Source organism: Theropithecus gelada, chromosome 11, assembly GCF_003255815.1.
Source record: "Theropithecus gelada isolate Dixy chromosome 11, Tgel_1.0, whole genome shotgun sequence".
Classification (NCBI taxonomy): Eukaryota; Metazoa; Chordata; class Mammalia; order Primates; family Cercopithecidae; genus Theropithecus; species Theropithecus gelada.
Genome location: NC_037679.1, coordinates 82,224,607 through 82,246,212, shown reverse-complemented (window position 1 = coordinate 82,246,212; position 21,606 = coordinate 82,224,607). Strand labels below are relative to the sequence as shown.

The 21,606-nt window shown below is 49.3% G+C and overlaps 1 protein-coding gene across 1 annotated transcript in view; it reads left to right on the top strand.

Moving 5' to 3' along the window:
- PITPNM2 (phosphatidylinositol transfer protein membrane associated 2) overlaps nt 1–21,606 on the top strand; it is a 166,606-nt gene that overhangs the window by 113,347 nt on the left and 31,653 nt on the right. Inside the window, exon 3 of the mRNA XM_025401014.1 lies at nt 1,800–1,972. Within this exon, the coding sequence (XP_025256799.1) occupies nt 1,895–1,972 (78 nt within the window). The 5' untranslated portion in view covers nt 1,800–1,894. The remainder of the gene's footprint in view (nt 1–1,799; nt 1,973–21,606) is intronic.

The following is a 21,606-nucleotide window of genomic DNA, read 5'->3' as shown; positions in this document are numbered from 1 at the left end:
CTGGGCCTCAAGCAGTCCTCCTGCCTTGGCTTCCCATAATGCCAGGATGGATGTGAGAATTTGAATGGACTTCAGGCTGACGTTCCTACCTGCTGTGAACTAAACAACTGGGGGCCACTGTTTTAGGCCAACACAAGGGATGTCTTTATCAGACCTTTCCTCTCTCTGTCTCTCTCCCTAAGTGGCTTATTTAAGAACTTCTTTCAACCCTGTCTACTGGTATTCCTGAGAGTTCTCGTAAATGTTTTTCTCAACCTTGTTAGCTACCCAGTAATGCTTTAGCACCTGGGTGATGCTCCAATGTCGAATAGAGAGCCATACCCCGGGGAAGTCGTCTGACTGGCCAGGCCCTTGCTTTTATCACTTAGCAGGAGTCTTGCCCGTTGTCACTGTGAATCCTCCCTGGCTGCGGTCCTTGGAGTAATCTTGCGAAAATACTATCCTTAGCCGGGTGTGGGTGGCGTACACCTGTAGTCCCAGCTACTCTGGAGGCTGAGGTGGAAGGATAGCTTGAGCCCAGGAGATCAAGGCTGCAGTGAGCTGGGATTGCACCATTGCACTCTGGCCCGGGTGCAGAATGAGACCTTGTCTTTAAACAATAAATAAATATAAAATTTATTTATCGTCCATCCTGAAAACCTTCCCTTGGCTTCATGTTAACAATATGTGACCTTTGGAGGTGACCAAATGATATTTATGGCAAAACTTCAGCCATCTGGGGCTTGGGTTTTAAGGCGTGATTTCATTTTCCAGATAACTGAGTATGAGCCTCTTCCAAGCACTAAGTTTTCTTTTCTTTTTTTTTTTTTGAGATGGAGTTTCACTCTTGTCCCCCAGGCTGGAGTGCAATGGTGCGATCTCAGCTCACTGCAGCCTCCACCTCCTGGGTTCAAGTGATTCTTCTCCCTCAGCCTCCCAAGTAGTTGGGACCACAGGCTCCTGCAACCACCCACGGCTAATTTTTGTATTTTTAGTAGAGACGGGGTTTCACCATGTTGGCCAGCTGATCTTGAACTCCAAACCTCAAGTGATCTGCCTGCCTTGGCCTCCCAAAGTGTTGGGATTACAAGTGTGAGCCATTGTGCCCAGCCCAGTTTAAAAAAAAAAAAAAAAGTGATTGCTTAGGGGCAAATCTTCATCAAATATATTCTTTGTCACTTAAATAGAGGTTGCTATGAGTGCACTCTCTGCTTATCTTGTTTCATCTACTTCCCAGACATAGCCCAATGGAAGGAATAAAATAGATGCCAATAAATGTTTCTTATTGGATTGAACTGAAACCAAATTTTAAATCACTCAGAGTCTCCCCTTGGGATGCAGTGATGTCATCTGCCCCTAATGGCATGGCTCAGACCGCTAACTTGTGAATGTCTTATGTCTGTGCTTCTTAGTTTTATTTGATCTGCCTGCTTTTCCATGACCAGCTATCATTACTTGCTGTGTCAGTACCAGGGAAATAGATGCTGTAGCTTGTTAGGATTGTGAGTAAAACAAGAGCACAGTGTTCTTACCCTGGCCCTTGCTAATGGAGTGACAATTCTTTACTTCCCCGTGGCTGTTTATTGATCAGAGACCTTACACGCAGCCTCTCACTTGTACTTTTGGTAGCTGTTAGCAAACAAGAAAAATAAAAGTTGGAAAGGAGAGAACCTGCTCAATCGAAGTTGCACCTTTGGATCATGCCTGATCAGAGCCCAGAATTCCAGCCTCAGGTCTAGACCAGGCCTTTCCTCTGTGCTACGGTATTCACCAGCCTTTGCAGAAAGTGACTGTTCTATTCTGTCCTCTCTGTCTCCCAGGGGTCCTCGGTGAATTTTGTAATGGTTATTTAAGGAACCTTGCCTAGAAGTCCCAACTTGCAGTTCCCCATCGACGGGAAGGCTTGGACTCCAAGATGATTATAAAGGAATATCGGATTCCTCTGCCAATGACCGTGGAGGAGTACCGCATTGCCCAGCTGTACATGATACAGGTGGGTCATGGGGCAAGGGTGGGTCATGGGGTGAGGGTGGGTCGTGCCAGCGCACAGACACCACATGTGGGTTAGGTGGAGTTGTGGCCTTCACAGTCCCAGAACTTCCTGGTAAGTGTGAATTGTGCTGGACCCCTGGCCTCTAGGCACGGTGCTAGGCACACAGGGCACACTATGGGCACATGGCATTGGATTGCTTTCCGGCACTGTGTCCTACCACCTACAACGCAAACACTTGCCCTTGCATTCAGCACCATTATCTCCCTGGCCCAGACGTTATCCCTGTGTTTCCCTATGTTTCAGTTTGCCTGGGCTGCCATCACTAAATACCACAAAGTGGGGGCGTAGAGGAACATACTTCCTCACAGTTCTGGGGGCCGGAAGTCCCAGATGAAGGCCTGGCAGGTGCAGTTTCTGGTGAGGGCCCTCTTCCTTGCTTGCACATGGGCACCTTCTCCCTGTTTCCTAACATGGCAGGAAGTGAGCAGGCTCTGGTGTCTTCTCTTTTTCTTTTTCTTTTCTGTTTTTTATTTGTATAAATGTATAGGATACAACTGTAACTTTGTTGCATGCACAGATTGGAAAATGGTGCTTGTAGGGTATCTGTCACTCAAATACACCGTACTCATTAAGTAATCCCTTATCTTCCACCCTTCCTTTTCTTCTAAGGACACCGGTCCCATTGTGAGGGCCCCACCCATATGATCTCATCTAGCCCTGATTACCACCCAAAGGCCCCGTCTCCAAATACCATCACACTGGGGGTCAGGCCTTTTGGAGGGACACAGATATTCAGTCCATAACACCCCATTCTACAGACAGGAAGGCACATGAGGCCCAGAGATGTTAAATTCTTGCCAAGGAGCACAGGGCCTGTCTCCTAGTTCCCAGCTCCATGCTTTCCTCACCACCCTGACTGCTTGCAAAACAGCAGTGTCAGACATGTGGCTCACTTACAGACGCTCGCAGGAGTTTGAGGATGACAGGCTCCTTTGACGAGCCAGAGACTCTTGCTTAGGAGACACCTCCAGTCTCCCTACTCAGTGCCTGACCAACCTGGAACACAAGACCTGGCTGCCTCTGGCTGACCCAAGATGGGACCACTGCTCCCACTTGCTGCGGTCCTGGCTGCAGTCCTTTCTATGTAGAGGTTCCATCCCAGCTCTCCTGCTGGCCTCCTGTCCACACTCAGTGCCTGGCATGGCCTAGCCCGGCAGCTTTCCTCCAGATCATTCCCTAGCCAAGGCTTGCAGGCTTGCACCCTGGGTCCCTGGGTGTCTTTGGGCCTCCCACACTTATCATGAACTTGCTGTCGGCCTGGCTCTGGCTCCTCTGGGCATATCAGTGCCTCCAGTCCCTGCGACCCAGTGGGGCTTGCCCTCCTCCAGCTTCTTGCTGTACAGCCCGTTAATTACAGCGTCAGACTGAGTCGTTGGTGTTGGGGAGAGGCTTCGGCAGGCAGGGCCTCTACCTCCCATCCCTGGCTTCGCCTGTTGGGCTCCCACCTTCCACCCAGGTCAGGGGAGGTAGCTATGAGCTCCCAGCAGAGCCTGCAGCCCCAGCTACCTTTTGGGAGGAACTTGAGGAAGTTGCATGGGTTTGTGGGAGCCTTGGCTGGGAAAAGAACGGAAGGTGAACCCAGCCTCTCTGGGGGGCTGTTTGCTCTGAGCTGCTTCAGAAGGGCCACTCAATTCCCTCTTGAACCACTTACCCCATAATTATTTCTAGAGAGTGGAGAGAGAAGAAGAGGCTTAAATCAGCCCCCCATCTCTGAGCACTCTGGAAATAGCTCAGCCTATTCAAGGACCAGGCTGATCTGCCAATGCTGCTGTTGTCTTACTGCTTCTCAATTCCCACCCAAGCCAGACAGCAGCCCCTCAGCTCCACCTGGCCTCCTGGTGGCTGTCAAGATTGGGAGGACTGGCCTCCAGCCCCTAGGAGATCCCAAAGCTGTTCTGGGCATAGAATCACCTCTGGGCTCCTCAAAACACCTGTCACTCCAGGTTTTTGCTGTTGTTGTTGTTTGTTTGTTTTTTGTTTTTTGTTTTGTTTTGGTTTGGTTGTTTTGAGACGGGAGTCTCGCTGTGTCACCAGGCTGGAGTGCAGTGTTGTGATCTCGGCTCACTGCAACCTCCGCCTCCTGGGTTCAAGCAATTCTCATGCCTCAGCCTCCCAAGTAGCTGGGATTACAGGCACACGCTACCACACCCGGCTAATTTTCGTATTTTTAGTAGAGACGGGGTTTCACCGTGTTGGCCAGGATGGTCTCGATCTCCCGACCTTGTGATCCACTCACCTTGGCCTCCCAAAGTGCTGGGATTACAGGCGTGAGCCACCACGCCCGGCCACTCCAGGGTTTTTTTGAACACCTATCCTTATGCCTCCAATGAATGTAATTGTTAAGCATCATATAGTTCCCTGTTAGATGCTCAGACCTCCCTGCACCTGTGCAGCCAGGCCCCGTCCATCTAGCCGACACATGCAGTGTCTTTTGAGAAGCTCCATTGATTAGGATTGTGGCAGGATGGAAACATCTCCTACCTCACACATCATGAGCAGCAGCACTCTCATGAGAGCCTGTTGGACAGATGGGCATCCTTCCCAGCTAGGGAGAGCCACCGTGGCCTCTTAAGGGCTGGCTGGAGTTATTGCTGGTGCTCTGAGCTTCCAGAGCCTTTCCCTGTGCCCCTTCTGAGTGAGCAAGCATGTGTGCACACATCTGGTTTCCTGTTAAAAAAGAAAGGTGAAAGAAGCCAGGTATTGCCGGGAGAGGTGCTTCTGTGACAGGCGCTAGCATGCTTGGAGGGGAGAAGGGGAGATTGGGAGCGAGGTTATTGCTGTTCCTGCTCAGGCTGGCTGGCTGGGCAACTTTCCTCTGGGCAGGCCTTGAGGCTGGGAGTGTGGGATAGACAGCTTGGTGATGGGGCAGGGGGTCTGCTGCACATCACAGGTGCTAGTGCCCTGCACCTGTGTCCTCTGTGTTCTTGGTGTGTGCTGTCTCTGGCCTGAGGACTAATTGCTGTGTCTGAGGTGCTGCTGCCCTCACGTTGTTACCAGGAAGCCATAGGTTCCTGCGAGAACTACTGACTGGGAAGTTTCCCATGTACTTAAGGCCCCTGCTGGCCAGCCCTGCCCCAGCTGGGTCTTAGACAGGCAGATGCATCGCTGGGTTCTGGCCTCCACAGCCCCCAGTTCGAGCTCCAACAAAATGAGCTCCAAGACATTGCAAGCCTGTGGGTCCTGTGCCCTCTGAGGGGCAAGGCACTGGCCTGCTTACTGTCTGCATGGACGGGGCTCAGGTTGTCAGCTCTCTATAGCATTTGGAAGAAATTCTTTTGGGACTAGGGGGTTTGGGCTTACTTGATTGGGTGTTGTCTTGTTTTGCTTTTATTGAGGTGAAATTCACATAACATAAACAACTATTTTTAAGTGAACAATTCAGTGGCATTCAGTATACTCACAATGTTGTGCAGCCACTAACTTTACTTCCAAAACACTTTCATCACCCCAGAAAGAAACCGCATATCCATTAAACAGTCACTCCTCATTCCCGCTCCCTACCCCCTGGCAATCACTAATGTACTACCTGTCTCCCTGGGTTTGCCTGTTCTGGATGTTACATACACATGGAATCCTTCACTGTGTTGCTCTTTGTGTCTGTCTTCTTTCACTCAGCATCATGTTGTTGGGGTTCATCCATGTCAGAGCATGTGTCAGTGCCTCATTACGTTTTATGGCTGAATCATATTTCGTTGTATGAACAGATCACATTTGCTTATCCATTCATCCATTGATGGACATTTGGGTTGACATTAGCATACAAGTATCTGTTTTCAATTCTTCCTGGTCTACACCTAGGAAGGGAATTTCTGGGTCACATGGTGACGCTATGCTTGATGTCTGGAGGAACCACCAGACTGTTTTCCACAGTGGCTGCACCATTTTACATTCCTACTGGGAATGTATAAAGTTTCCAGTTTCTCCACATCCTCACCAGCACTTACTGTCCTCTTTTTAAATAAATGCTACCCTAGTGAGTATGTTTTGAAACAGAAGAGTCCCCAGGTTATCTCAAGGGTCCTTCTGCCCGTCTTTCAGACCAGCCCACATGCTGCGTCCTTCTCGGAGGCTTTTCTGATCTCCATGGGCAGCATGAGTGATTTCTTTCCCTGAATCCTCGCAGTTTCCTGTTGGTCCCACGCCTGGGCACCTAGTGCCTTCCACCTCTTTGTGGGTGTCTGTCTGCTTACTGCTGGACAGTGAGTGTCGCAGGGCAGGGTTTAGGTCTGTGGGTCTGTTTTCCCAGTTTCTGGCTCATATCCTCTTTGGTGTACATGGGCTGCTCCTTCCTTCCTCACCAATGGCTCTAGTGCACACACACACGTGTGTGTCCACACACAACATGTGTACATGCAAGCACAGCCACCTATGCATACAGGTATGTACACAAATACATGCAGACACATGCACACACCTACACAGACACGTGCATGCATATGTGCACATATGTGCACATGTATACATGCACCTACTCAGACACACACACACACACACACACACACACACACACACACACACACCACTAGACCCAAGGGGGTAGTGCTCCTGTTGGTTGCATTTTCTTTTTTTTTTTTTGAGACAAAGTCTCACTCTGTTCCCCAGGCTGAAGTGCAGTGGTATAATCTCAGCTTACTGCAACCTTTGCCTCCTGGGTTCAAGCGATTCTCCTGCCTCAGCCTTCCAAGTAGCTAGGATTACAGGCACCCCCCTCCATGCCTGGCTAATTTTTGTATTTTTAGTAGAGATGGGGTTTCACCATGTTGGCCAGGCTGGTCTCAAACTCCTGACCTCAGGTGATCCACCCACCTCGGTCTCTCAAAGTGCTGGAATTATAGGCATGAGCCACCACGCCCGGTCAGTTTCTTTATCTGTAACTTAAGCTAGGCTCTCAGAGAGCATAGTTTCCCATTTTACATATGGGGAAATTGAGGCCCACAGAGCCAGGGTTGGAGTTCAGATCTCTGGGCTCCTAGGTGGCCTCTTTGGGACCCCAGTAGGCCAAGGGAGGCTGCTGCCAATCTCAGAGGTGAGGGCACCCTGGCAGGCTGAGAGGACCAGGAGGTGCCAGTATCTAGATTGGGAAGGAGGCAGTATTGGGAGGGATCTCCCCTCTCACCCCCAGCCTGTGCTGTGGCTCTCAGGCCTGAGGGCAGAGCAGGTGGGCAGGAGGGGAGAGGTTCAGGCCACCCCGACTTGGAGACCGGAGGCACGACCTGTGCCCTTCCTGTCACCAAGACCCCTACTCTCAGCCCGATTTCCATCTTGAGAGCTTTTGCCCCTCCCGCAGGGCTGGTGTGAATGCCCCTCCTCCAGGCAGCTTCCTCTGCCCCTCTGGGTCCTGAGGGCACTGATTCTTCTCAGCCCCACCTGCCCATCTGTCCCCGCTCTGGCCTTTTTCTAACCCACAGTTCCTAGGGCTCTTGTCACCGTAGGGTGATGGAACTCAAAAGTGTGAACATACATCAGAATCACCAGCTGCTCCTTTACATGTGTACAGCTTATTGTATGTCAGTCATACCTCAGTAACACTGCTAAAAAGTAAGTTGAAGTCACCAGACTTTCCTGTGCCCTGCCTGTGCCGAGGGCCAAGTTGCAGAGGGGGATGAAAGAAAGTGTTTCCCGTTCTCTGGGAAGATAGATTTCACATACGTTTCAGCACAGGCTCAAGGGCACAGTCTGCACTGGCCTCCTGAGATGGACAGGCCTTCAAGAAGGCTGCTGCATTTTTGTGGAAAGAATAAGAAGAAGACCTTAGTTCATCATTTTCCACTTGTGCCGCTTGCCAGCCAGTGGCAGCTAGGAATAGGCCTTCCTCTGTGCGAGCTGCCCCACTGGAAGGTTGTGAAAAAGATGGGCTGGGCTCACGTGTCAAAGTGCCTGGCACCCTGCTGGAGCAGCACTCAATATACACCGTGTTAAAGGTGAGAAAACAAAATCATCTGCCTGGCTGGGAGAGGGCCATCCATCCGAGGTGTTGAGTGAATGTGTGCTGCCAAGGGAGTGGCCGGAGGTGGCCTGGCCAGGACCCTGGGAACGGCTGCTTTCAGGGGTTTCTAGGTCTTGGTTTTTCTTTGCATCCTCCCCCAAACTCCTTCATCAGCCCCTGGGGAGCCAGGCCTGTCTCTGCTGTCCAACTGCCACCGTCTCTGAAAACAGCACTGCAGCACTGTTTAGGGGAATGGTCAGCAGGGACAAGAGGGTGGCTGCTCATGTGGCAGGGATCAGAGTGACTCGAGAAGAGCTTGCTCCTATGTGGCATGACTGAGTAGCTGTGCCAGGGGAGGCCTGCCCCCTTCGGACACCATCGCTGGTGGGGAGCCAGAGGTCAGCTTGGGGAGGACTGGCTGCCCTTGGTGATGCCAGCTTTGAAGTTCCTGGTGACAGTTGGAACTAGAATCCATTATTCATTCGACCAGTCTTTACCTAGCATCTATTTCACGAAATACCAAAGTGCTGTACAGAGGGTCCCGTCTGGGTCCCAGCGGCTCTGCCACTGACTTCAGCCCTCACACCCCTCCACAGCCCACTGAATCAGTGTCCAGCAAGTGATCAGAACCTGCTTTAATCCTCACGATAACCTGCACAGTTGGTGGTACTCATCCCCATCCCCAGATGACAGCTTGAGGCTCAGAGATGTCAAGGAACTTGCCCAAGGGTACATAGCTGGCCTAATGATACCAGTCTGCCCAGAGATGTGGTGGGCTGCCTTTTTCACATAGCTTTTAGTGGAGCACTTTGAGGTCTCCTAGTCCACCCCTTCTCTGAAGTTCCAGCTGTTGGAGGTTACATGCTCTCCACCCTGTCTGATTCTGAAGCCAGTGCTCTCCCTTTCACAGCTCTGCCTTCCAGTCCTCAAATACTCAGAACTACACATAGCCCAGGGTCACCTGTGGGCAGCAAGGCCCAGGGTGCTGGGGTCAGCATGAAGAGTTGCCATACACTGGGGAAAGTGCTGGTGACTGAAGACGTATGTGGCCAAGGGCTGGGTGGTGGTGAGGACCCCACCTGCCCCACCGAGAGATGAGGGACAGGTGGGAGGCCATCAGGGTAGTGCGCTTGTTTCTCCAGCAGGCAGGCTGAAGCTCACTCACAGGAGGCCATTGTGGGCACACGTCCCACTGGTGACCAGTGTGCCCCCCAGAATCTGCATCCACCTGCAATCTCAGAATGTGACCTTATTTTGAAATAGGGTCTCTGAAGATGTAATTTGTTAAGGATCTTAAAATAAGATCATTCTGGATTTAGAGAGGTCCCTGAATGAATGACTATTTTCCCTATAAGAAAAGGAAAGGACCGAGACACAGGAAAGATGAAGCAGAGATTGAAGAGATATAGCATGGGCCAAGGAGCACTGGGAGCCAACAGCAGCTGGAAGAGACAGGAGGTATCCTCCCCAGAGCCCGCACAGGATGCTGCTGGGTGAGCCTGCTGTCCTGAAAAAGGCATGAAGTCTGCCTGAGTGGGCAGGGGCTTCTGCGCAGCCACCCAGCAAGGCCAAGGTGGAAGGGACCCTCCTGGACCCTGTCCTGGCTCCACCCTCAGCTGCTGGCACGTGGGTCACCAGGCCTCTGCCCAAAGAGACTCCTGCAGGCAGCTCTGAACCCCCTGTCCTGCACACCTTCTCACTGAGCCTGCCAGCATCCCAAGTATCTTACTTCTTGGTGCTGCCATAACAAAGAACCACAAACTGCATAGTTTGAAAGAATAGACATTTATTCTTTCATAGTTCTGGAGGCCAGAAACTGGAGAGGCAGGTGTCCGCAGGGCTGCACTTCCTCCAAAGGTTCTACGGGTAGACCCTTCCTTGTCTCCTCCAGCTTCTGGTGGCTCCAAGCATTCCTTAGCTTGTGGCCACATCACTCCAATTACATAGGCAAAGACCCTATTTCCAAATAAGGTCACATTCCAAGGGCCTGGTGGGGACATTCCACCCATTACACCAGGGCATGGGCAGATAGGTAGTCCTGTCTCCACTTATAGTTTGGAAATTGACAGCAGAGAGAAGCGACTTGTCCAGGAGAGGGAGTTGGTCAGAGTTGGGACTAGAGTTCATTTATTTGTTCAATAAGAATTTACGGAGCACCCACCTTATGCTGAGGTCTTTTCGTTGAGGCACCTTGGTGCTATGGGCTGAGTAGGCTCTGGAATGACACAGGTCTGAATTCACGGCCTGGCTGTGCCATTTAGTAACTGTGTGACCTTGGATAAGTTTGAGCCTCTCATAGCCTTGATCGTCTTATCTGTGACTTGGGGGTAATAGTACTAATACACCTTTCCTAAGGGGATGTTGCAATAACCAACATCCCCTTAGGAAAGTTGGAAGGGGACTTAGTTGCTCTGGGCCATGGAGATATAGCACATTTTTGTGCCTTAGAGAGGCCTGTGCCTGTATATGCATGTGCATCCGTGTGCCTACGTGTATGCACGCACACACACATACACCTGCTGTTCAGGAAGCTGACTGAGGATGCCCTTGGCTAGCCCGTCATATCTCCATGGAAACAGATGCTCGGCTTAAAGTCGCCACTGCCTCAAACATGAGGTTTCCTGCATAAGCAGAAAACTGAGCTTTTGGACACTAGGAGGGACATTCGTGGCAGAGAGATGCTTAGAGGTGACCCATCTCTCTCTCACAGTGCCAGCGAGGCCCCTTCCTGCTTGCCACATTTGATTTTTTTGATCTTAGTAAGTGCAAGAGGCAGGATTGGTTTCTGTTTGTTTTGTTTTATAACAGCTTTATTGAGATATAAGTCACACACCACATGACTCATCCATTTAAAGTGCACAGTTCGGTGATTTTTAGCCTATTCAGAGTTGTACAACCGTCACCAGAATCAATTTTAGAACATTTCTATTACCCCAAAAAGGAAATCACTATTTTCACCCCAGCCCCAGGCAACCAATAATGTGCTTTCTGTCTCTGTAGATTCCACTATTCTGGGCATTTTATATAAATGGAATCATACAATATGTGTCCTTTTGTGTCTGGCTTCTTTCACTCAGCATAATATTTCCAGGTTTCATCCTTGTCGTATCATGTGCCAGTGCTCCATTACTTTCTATGGCCAAATAATATTCCATTCCATGGTAGGCCACAGTTTGTTTACCCGTTCATCTGTTGGTGGACATTTGGGTTGTTTCCACTTTTTGGCTACAGTGAATAATGCTGCCATAAATATTCGTGTACAAGTTTTTATGTGGACATATGTTTTCCTCTTCTTGGATATTTACTTCGAGTGGAATTGCTGGGTCATATGGTAACTCTATGTTTAACTTTTTGAGGAACCGCCAAACTGTTTGCCACAGCAGCTGCACCATTTTACGTTCCCACCGTCAATGTACGAGGGTTCCATTGCTCCACACCCTGAACAACACTTGCTGCTGTGTGTCTTTTTAACTGCCCCAGTGAGTGTGAAGTGGTATCTCATTATGGTTTTGATTTGCATTTCCCTAATGACAAATGATGTTGAGCATCTTTTCATTTGCTCATTGACCATTTGTATAATCTTTTTGTAGAAATGTCTGTTCAAGTTCTTTGCCTTTATTTTTCTTATTATTGTTTTAGAGATGGAATCTTGCTATGCCGCTTAGGCTGACCTTGAACTCCTGGGCTCCAGCCATCCTGCCAACTTCACCTCTGGAGTAACTGGGTCTACAGGTGTACAACACCATGCCCAGCTCCTTTGCCAGTTTTTGAATGGGGTTGTTGTTTCTTTGTTGTTGCATTGGAGGAGTTCTTTATATATTTTGGATACAAGTTACTATAAGATATATTGTTGGCCGGGCGCGGTGGCTCAAGCCTGTAATCCCAGCACTTTGGGAGGCCGAGACGGGCGGATCACGAGGTCAGGAGATCGAGACCATCCTGGCTAATACAGCGAAACCCCGTCTCTACTAAAAAATACAAAAAACTAGCCGGGCGAGGTGGCGGGCGCCTGTAGTCCCAGCTACTCCGGAAGCTGAGGCAGGAGAACGGCGTGAACCCGGGAGGCGGAGCTTGCAGTGAGCTGAGATCCGGCCACTGCACTCCAGCCTGGGCGACAGAGCGAGACTCCGTCTCAAAAAAATAAAAAAATAAAATAAAATAAATAAATTTTGTTATGTGTTTTTGACAGATAAAACATTTTGTTATGTGTTTCTCCCACACAAAATAAAATAAATAGATGTTGAAATTAGGAGAATTTTTATGACTACTCACCTAGATAGGATTAAAAAACTGTTTCAGGCCAGGAGTGGTGGCTCACACCTGTAATCCCAACACTTTGGGAGGCGGAGGCAGGCGGATCACCTGACGTCAGGAGTTTGAGACCAGCCTGACCAACATGGTAACATCTCTACTAAAAATACAAAATGAGCTGGGTATGGTGGCACGTGCCTGTACTCCCAGCTACTCAGGGGACTGAGGNAATTCAAGGTCATAGAACTTATGCCTATGTTTTCTCCTAAGAATTTTATAGTTTGAGCCCTTACATTTAGGAGAACATGTTTTTAATGAGCTGTTGGCAGCAGCCAGTGAGAAGGTGGCATCCTCTGGGGAGTCTGTGGACTTGTGCATTGCCCAGGAGTCCCACCAGAATCCTTCCTGCCTCCAGTCACCTCTGGCCCTCCAGCTGTATGGCCCAAACATGTTGCTTACAGTCCCTGGCCCTCAGTTTCCCCATGTATACCACAAGTAGGTCATCTTGAGGATGTCTTTGTAAGTGTCCTCCTGGTTCCTTTCTTTGCCATCTCTAGAGATGGCTCTGGTCACGTGCACCTTCTGCTCCACCCAGAAGAGCCCTGAATCCATGGGCCTTGGCTCCTGCACCCCCACACACGCCACATGTGTGTGCACACATGCACGCCTGTGCACTGACATCCTGAGTGGCAGCTTCAGTGAGCCCAGCACAGGGGGCATAGCCCTCAGTCCCCTGAGCCATACACCAAGTCCAGGAGACACATTTCTACCCTGGGGTCAGGCTTTTTGGCAGCAAGGGCCACTCCTAGCTGTCCCCTCCCTCCAGTGAGCTGGCCCCAGCCCAGCCTGTGCTTCAAGCTGCCTACCTCATTCAGCTGTGCAGTAAATTCCATGTCAAGGCTAATGAGCAGGAGAAGCTGCTGACCTAGCCAGGAGACAGGGCCATGCCCCTGTGACAGGGAGCTGGGAGAACAAGCAGAGCAGAGCCTGCCTTGCTTGGTCCTGGTGGGCCTCTGGGGAGAGAGGCTTGGGTGAAGGGCCCTAGGGGAAGAGGCAGGGCACATCAGATCCCTGAGTGTAGATGTGGCATCTGGCCAGTGCCCCTCCTTCAGGAACAGACCTCCCCTTCCCCTCAATTCTTGCCAGACCAACCACCCATCATGCCTGGCCCCTGTTAGGTAGGGGTTGGGGGGTCTGATGCACACGCAGGTTTCTGCAGTTTAATGCGATCTGTGGCTTCTTCTCTGTCTCTGCACTACCACAGTCACTCATGGCCTGGGAGACTTGGCTGTCCCCTTGGTGAGTTGGCTCCAGTACTCTGTGCCTCAGTTTCCCCACTTGTGGAGTAGGGAGCATGATCCCACAATATCTCAGGGCTCTGAAGTGCAGAGGAGAATAGGCGGTTGCAAAGGCAAGCTGTAAATTGAGACAGGGTCTGGAAATCTCTGCTTGGGGCTCTCGTTCATGCTCTTTGCCTCTCCTGGTAGCCTCTTTTTCCAGGAAGCCCTCTCTCCCTGCCTGCATTGCTCCTGATAATGACAGTTGAGCAGCTGAGGCCACTATCTGAGTCTCAGCCCCAGCATGCACCAGGAGTGCCGGTGTCTGATGCTCTGCGGGTCTTCCAAGCAGGCCTGGTGCCTATAGCTATGAAAAGGGCCTTCCTCCCCAGCGGCATCCTGCTCAGAGACACAGCTGAAACCCGGCTGCACTCCTCTGCCGTGTCCTTGTAGCCCAAGTGCTGATATCAATGGCTGATCCAGGCCTAGAAAAAGGCTGAGCAGAGAGCCATGCTGCCTGGGCCCTCCTCACCACCCTTCCCCACACCTCTTGGCTGTACCGGGAGCCTCTGAGCACCGGAAATGAAGGGTTTTCCAGGCCTCGCTCTTCACTCCATCCTTCAGGGGAACTTTGAAGCCATGGAGACATCTGCCTTTGGAGCCAGGGCGATTCCCCTGCCAGTCTCCCTGCTGGGATAAAGCCAAGGCGTGGCATCCTAGAATGATGTTCGCTGTTGCTGAGCACATACACATCCTGAACTCATCCTGTGTACGTCAACTACACGTGCTCGCATCTAATTTTCTCAACAACCCAGCCAGTACTATTGCTTCTCCTCCTCTTACAGATGGGGAGATGATGACATATAGAGGTTAACTTATCAGAGACCACACAGAAAGAAAGAAAAAGAGGAAGGTTTGCACCCAGACATTTGAACTGCAGAAACTATGCTCTGAGCCCGCATGTTCTGCCACCTCCCTGAGAGGGAGCCCCTCTTGGACCCTGATAGCTGAAGGTAAACTCCATGCCCCACATCCTCAGGAAAGGGCAGCTTGCTGTTCAAGCGGAATGGTCATGGTCTTCACCTGACACCGCAATGGAGCTTGATTTAGAAACTCTGATTCCCAGGCTGAGCACAGAGGCTTACTCCTGTAATCCCAGCATTTTGAGAGACCAAGGCATTCAACAAAAAAATAAAAAATTAGCCAGGTGTGGTGGGGTGCATGCCTGTAGTCCCAGCTACTCTAGAGTCTGAGTCAGAAGGATTGCTTGAGCCTGGGGGGTCAAAGCTGCAGTGAGCCATGATCATGCTATTGCACTTCAGCCTGGGGGACAGAGTGAGACCCTATCTCATAAATAAATAAATAAATAAATAAATAAATAAATAAATAAACTGAAATTCTCAGCAGGTGGGTCCTCAGTAAACAGGGCTGGGGCCCCTGCAGCCCAGATGGTAAATATGTGGCTCCCTTTTGCCTGGCCCTGTGGCCTCTACCCAGTTTGAGCACAGGACAGGTCTGGGCACAGGGTGAGGAGCAGATCTCAGCCCATTGGCAGGGTGGGTGGCTGCTCAGGGGCATGGGGCCTCTGTCCCACCATGGTAGGCAGGAAAAGGCTGAGTCACTAGTCTATAGAGTGTACCTGGGCTCACTAACCACTTTCTTTCTTTCTCTTTTTTTTTTTCTGAGACGGAGTCTTGCTCTGTCGCCCAGGCTGGAGTGCAGTGGCGTGATCTCAGTTCACTGTAAGCTCTGCCTCCCGGATTCACGCCATTCTCCTGCCTCAGCCTCCTGAGTAGCTGGGACTACAGGCGCCTGCCACCACGCCTGGCTAATTTTTTTGTATTTTTAATAGAGACGAGGTTTCACTGCATTAGCCAGGATGGTCTTAATCTCCTGACCTCGTGATCTGCCTGTCTCGGCCTCCCAAAGTGCTGGGATTACAGGCCTGAGCCACCATGCCTGGCCTTTTTTTTTTTTTTTTTTGAGATGGAATTTCACTCGTCACCCAGGCTGGAGTGCAATGGCACAATCTCAGCTCACTGCAACCTCCGCCTCCTGGGTTCAAGTGATTCTCCTGCCTCAGCCTTCCAAGTAGCTGGGATTAGTGGCACCCACCACCACGCCTGTTTTTTTTTTTTTTTAATTTTTAGTAGAGACACGGTTTTGCCATGTTGGCCAGGCTAGTCTCGAACTCCTGACCTCAGGTGATCTGCCTGCCTAAGCCTCCCAAAGTGCTGGGATTACAGGCTTGAGCCACTGTGCCTGGCCCACTGACCACTTTCACCTGCAGCCTGGCCTCTCCCTTTTCCCCTTTGCCCTCAGCTACCAAGATTTCATGTTCATAAAGCCACTAAGTACCTGGCCTACCTGCTGAGCACAGAGGCATCTCCTGCTGCTCCCAGAGCTGGGGGCCTCACCTCCTATCTAAACCCAGGAAAGAACACCCCTGTGGGCAGCTGCCCACGCCAGGGGATCTTCCATTCTCCATACGTGTACCAGGGCGTTCTTCCTGGGACCCAGATTCGATTGTGCTCCTCTCCTGCTTAAACCCTTTTCTTCCTTTAGCATCAAAACTGTGCTCCTTTTATGGCCAGGCACGGTTGCTCACTCCTATAATCCCAGCACTTTGGGAGGCAGAGGCGGGCAGATCACTTGAGGTCAGGAGTGTGAGACCAGCCTGGCCAACATAGTGAAACCCCGTCTCTACTAAAAATACAAAAATTAGCCGGGTGTGGTGGTGCGTGACTGTAATCCCAGCTATTCGAGAGGCTGAAGTGGGAGAATCACTTGAACCTGGGAGGCAGAGGTTGCAGTGAGCCGAGATCGTGCCATTGCACTCCAGCCTGGGTGACAGAGCCAGACTCTGTCTCATCTGTCTCAAAACAAACAAACAAAAACTTTTGTGATCTGGCTTCTGCCTAGCTCCCAGGCCCTTCCCTGCCACTTCTTGCCTCACAGCCTACACCCAGGCAACTGAGTCCACACGCTTCCAGGGCTCCCTCCAGACACACACCTTTCACTCTGTCACCTGCCTCCCTACCCAGCATATCTGTCCTATCTACCCCTGCCTAGTGAGTGCCTCCTCACCTCCCAGCTCCCCTGCAGGTCACTTTCCCTGACCCCCCTGAGGCTGAGTAAAGGCCTCCCCTCGTGTCTTCTAATCCCTCATCACATGATGGTCGTTCTTACCCCAAGTCTGAAGTCTGGAGCAGGGATGATTCTTCCCAAAGCGGACCAGCCTGGACAATGACATCTCTTTCTTCTACTTTCTGTGAACTCCTCTGGGTGAGGCCTGCACAGGCCCTCCACTGGGTGGGGGATTTTGCTCTCTGGGGTTATTTCCGCTTCAACTGTTTGGCTGATGGGGCTTGTGGCTTTCCTGGAGGGAGAGAGGAGCGCTTGCTCATTCTCAGAGACCCTGCTGCCTGGCAAAAGTCAGCTCATAGTGGTGTGCCGTAGGCTTGTCAGGGAGATGGCTCTGAGTGGCAGGGCCCTCATCGGCCTGGTGTTCTGAAGGTGGGGTACTCTGAGCAGCCTGCAGACTTTTCTTTCCCAGTTTCATTCCTAATTCTTTTTCACCTTTTATTCAAGTGTTATATATATACAGAAAAGTTTATGATTCATAAGTGTCTATCCTGATGGTCTTGCAAAAAGTGAATATGCCTGTGTAGCCAGCACCAGGCCAAGCAACAGAACATTCCTCAGCAAACCCCTCAGGCCCCCTTGACCCATGGGATTTTTAAATAACTTGACAGCTACTTGAGCTATAATTCATACACCATATAATTCACTCACTTAAAGTGTACAGTTCAAAGGTTCTTGGTATATTCACAGAGCTGTGCAACCATCACCACTACCTAATTCCAGAGCACTTTCATCACCTCAAAAGAAACCTGTACCAGCCAGGCACAATGGCTCATTCCTGTAATCCCAGCACTTTGGGAGGCCGAGGCAGGTGCATCACTTGGGGTCAAGAGTTTGAGACCAGCCTGGCTGATACGGCAAAACCCTTTCTCTACTAATAATATAAAAATTAGCCAGGCTTGGTAGCGCACACCTGTAATCCCAGCTACTTGGGCAGCTGAGGCAGGAGAATCACTTGAGCCTGGGAGGCGGAGGTTGCAGTGAGCTGAGATCTCGCCACTGCACTCCAGCCTGGGAGACAGAGTGAGACTCTATCTCAAAAAAAAAAAAAAAAGAAAAAGAAAGAAAAGAAAAGAAAAAGAAACCTGTACCAGCTGAGTGTAGTGGCTCACGCCCGTGATGCCAAAGCTTTGGGAGGTTGAGACAGGAGGGTTACTTGAGGCCAAGAGTTTGAGACAAGCCTGGGCAACATAGTGAGACTCCATTCTCTAGAAAAGAGATTTTTTAATTAGCCGAGCATGGCTGGGCATGGTGGCTCACGCCTGTAATCCCAGCACTTTAGGAGGCCGAGGCAGGCGGATCACTTGGAGTCAGGAGTTTGAGTCCAGCCTGGCCAACATGGCAAAACACTGTCTTTACTAATAATACAAAAATTAGTCAGGCATGGTGGTGCACGCCTGTAATCCCAGCTACTTGGGAGGCTGAGGCAGGATAATCAGTTGAGCCTGGGAGGCTGAGGTTGCAGTCAGCCTAGATTGCGCCACTGCCCTCCAGCCTGTGTGATAGAATGAGACTCTGTCTCAAAAAAAAAAAAGAAAGAAAGAAAAGAAAAGAAAAACGATAAAAGAAATAACCAGGTGTGGTGGAATGGTCCTGTAGTCTCAGCTACTCAGGTGGTTGAGGTGGGAGGATCACTACAGCCCAAGAGTTAGAGGTTACAACAAGCTGTGATCATGCCAGTGCACTCCAGCCTGGGTGACAGAGCAGGAGGGAAGAAAGAAAGAGAAAGAAAGAGGGAGAGAAGAGAGGGAGGGAGGGAGGGAGGAAGGAAGGAAGGAAAGAAAGAAAGGAAGGAAGGAAAAGAGAGAGGAAGAGAAGAGAGGCAAGGAATGAGGGAGGAAAAGAGGAAGAGAGGGAGGAAGGAAGGAAGGAAGGGAGAGAAAGGAAGGAAGGAACGAAAGAAGGAAGGAAGGAAAAGCGAGAGAAAGGGAAGAAAGAAAAGAAAATGAAGGAAAGGAAAGAAGGAGAGAGGGAGGAAGGGATGGAGGGAGGGAGGGAGGGACCTGTGCCCATTAGCAGTCACTCCTCATTTCCCCCGTGTTCCCCAGCAGTAGGCCACCACTAATTCACTTTCCGTCTATATATATTTTCCTTTTCTGTACTTTCCATGTAAATGGAATCACAGGATATGTGGTCCTTTGTGTCTGGCTTGTTTCACTTAATATAATCTTTTCAAGGTTCATCCATGTTGTGGTATGTAGCATTACTTCATTCCTCTTTGTGACTGAGTAATATTCTATTATTGTATGGATAGACCACATTTTATTCATTCATCTGTTGATGGACGCTTGAGTTGTTTACACCTTTTGACTATTGTGAATAATACTGCAACGAACATTGTTGTACAGGTTTTTCTGTGAATACTTGGCAGCAGCTGGTAGGGCTGGAGTCATCTGAAGGCTTGGTGTACAAGTATCTGTTCGAGTCCCTGTTTTCAGTTATTTTGGGTGCATACCCAGAAGTGGAATTGCTGGTCATATGGTAATGCTATGTTTAACTTTTTGAGAAAGTGATAAACTTTTTTTTTTTTTTTTTTGAGACGGAGTCTTACTGTCACCCAGGCTAGAGTGCAGTGGCACGATCTCGGCTCACTGTAGCCTCTGCCTCCTGGGTTCAAGCAATTCTCCTGCCTCAACCTCCCAAATAGCTGGGATTGCAGGCGTGCGCCACCACACACGGCAAATTTTTGTATTTTTTTAGTAGAGATGGTGTTTCACCATTTTGGCCAGGCTAGCGTTGAACTCCTGACTTCAAGTGAACCACCCGCCTCAGCCTCCCAAAGTGCTGGGATTACAGGAGTGAGCCACCATGCCTGCCCTGCTAAACTATTATCTTTTCTCTTTTTTTATTATTTTATTTTATTTTTTATTTTTTTTGAGATGGAGTCTCACTCTGTTGCCCAGGCTGGAGTGCAGTGGCACAGTCTCGGCTCACTGCAACCTCCGCCTCCCAGGTTCAAGCGATTCTCCTGCCTCATCCTCCTGAGTAGCTGGGACTACAGGTGCATGCCACCATGTCCAGCTAGTTTTTGTATTTTTTTAGTAGAGATGGGATTTCATCATGCTGGCCAGGCTGGTCTTGAACTCCTGACTTTGTGATCCGGCCACCTCGGCCCCCCAAAGTGTTAAGATTACAGGTGTGAGCCACCACACCTGGCCTACTAAACTATTTTCAGCAGTTTTACATTCCCACCATTTTATATTCCCACCAGTAGGGTTCCAGTTTCTCCACATGCCAACCAACATTGATTCTTTTTTCCAGGTTTTTTTTTTTTTTTTTTTTTTTTTATATCTCCCCCCCTTTAGGGGTGGGGTGTTTTTTCTTTTTTTTTTTTTTTTTTTTTTGTTTGCTTTGTTTGTTTGTTTTTGAGACAGAGTCTTAGGCCGAGGCGGGCGGATCACGAGGTCAAGAGATCAAGACCATCCTGGCCAACATGGTGAAACCCCATCTCTACTAAAAATACAAAACATTAGCTGGACATGGTGGTGGGCACCTATAGTACCAGACATTTGGGAGGCTGAGGCAGGAGAATTGCTTGAACCCAGGAGGCAGAGATTGCAGTGAGCCAAGATCATGCCACTGCACTCCAGCCTGGTGACAGAGTGAGACTCCATATCAAAAAAAAAGAGAGATAGAGTCTTGCTCTGTCACCCAGGCTGGACTGCAGTGGCACGATCTCGGCTTCACTGCAACCTCTGCCTCCTGGGTTCAAGCGATTCTCCTACCTGAGCCTCCCAAGGAGCTGGGATTACAGGTGCACGCCACCACACCCAGCTACTTTTCGTATTTTCAGTAGAGATGGGGTTTTACCATGTTGGCTAGGCTGGTCTCTAATTCCTGGCCTCAAGTGATCTGCCTGCCTCGGCCTCCCAAATTGCTGGGATTATAGGCATAAGCCAACATGCTCGGCCCTCATGGTGGTTTTGATTTGCATGTCCTAATGAATAGTGATGTCGGACATCTTTTCATGTGCTTATTGGCCGTTCGTATATCTTCTTTGGAGAAATGGCTATTCAAGTCCTTTGCTCATTTTTGAATTGTGTTGTTTGTTTTATTATTGAGTTGTAGGAGTTCTTTATATATTCTAGATACAAGTCCCTTGTCAGATACATGGTATGCAAATGTCTTCTCCCATTTGATGGGTTGTCTCTTTCTCTCTTCATAGTGCTCTTTGATATACTAAGGTTTTAAATTTTGATTAAGTCCAGTTCATCTATTTTTTCTTTTGTTGCTTGTGCTTTTGGTGTCATATTTGAGAAAGCATTGCCAAATCTAAAGTCATAAAGATGACCTTGTTTGCCCCAGTTTTCTTCTGTTTTATCATTTTGTGATTTTATTTCTTTTTTTAAACTACCATTTCTCAAGCATCTTATACTTTTATAGTTTTAGTTCTTATTTGTAAATCTTTGATTCATATCGAGTTTTTGTATCTGCTATGAGATAGGGTCCAGCTTCATTCTTTTACATGTTGTTATCCAATTGTCCCAGCACCATTTTTTAAAGACTATTATTTCCACATTGAATGGTCTTGGCACCCTTCTCAACAATTAATTGATCATAGATATATGGTTTATTTCTAGACTCTCAATTATATTCTATCTATCTGTCTGTCTGTTGATCTATTCATCTATCCTATGCCAGTGCTACACTTTTTTGGTTACTGTAGTTTTGTAGTAAGGTTTGATATAGGGAAGTATGAGTTCTCCAACTTGGTTTTGTTTTGTTTTCAAAATTGTTTTGGCTCTTTGGGGTCTCCTGTAATTCCATATGAATTTTAGGATCAGCTGTTCCATTTCTACAAATAAGGCTGCCAGGATTTTGATAAAGATCACATTATATCTGTAGGTTGTTTGGGGCAGTGTTGTCATCTTAACAATATTAAATCTTCCAATCTATCAACATGGAATGTCTTTCCATTTATTTAGGACTTTAATTTCTTTCAGCAACATTTTGTAGTTTTAAGTGCACAGGTCTTT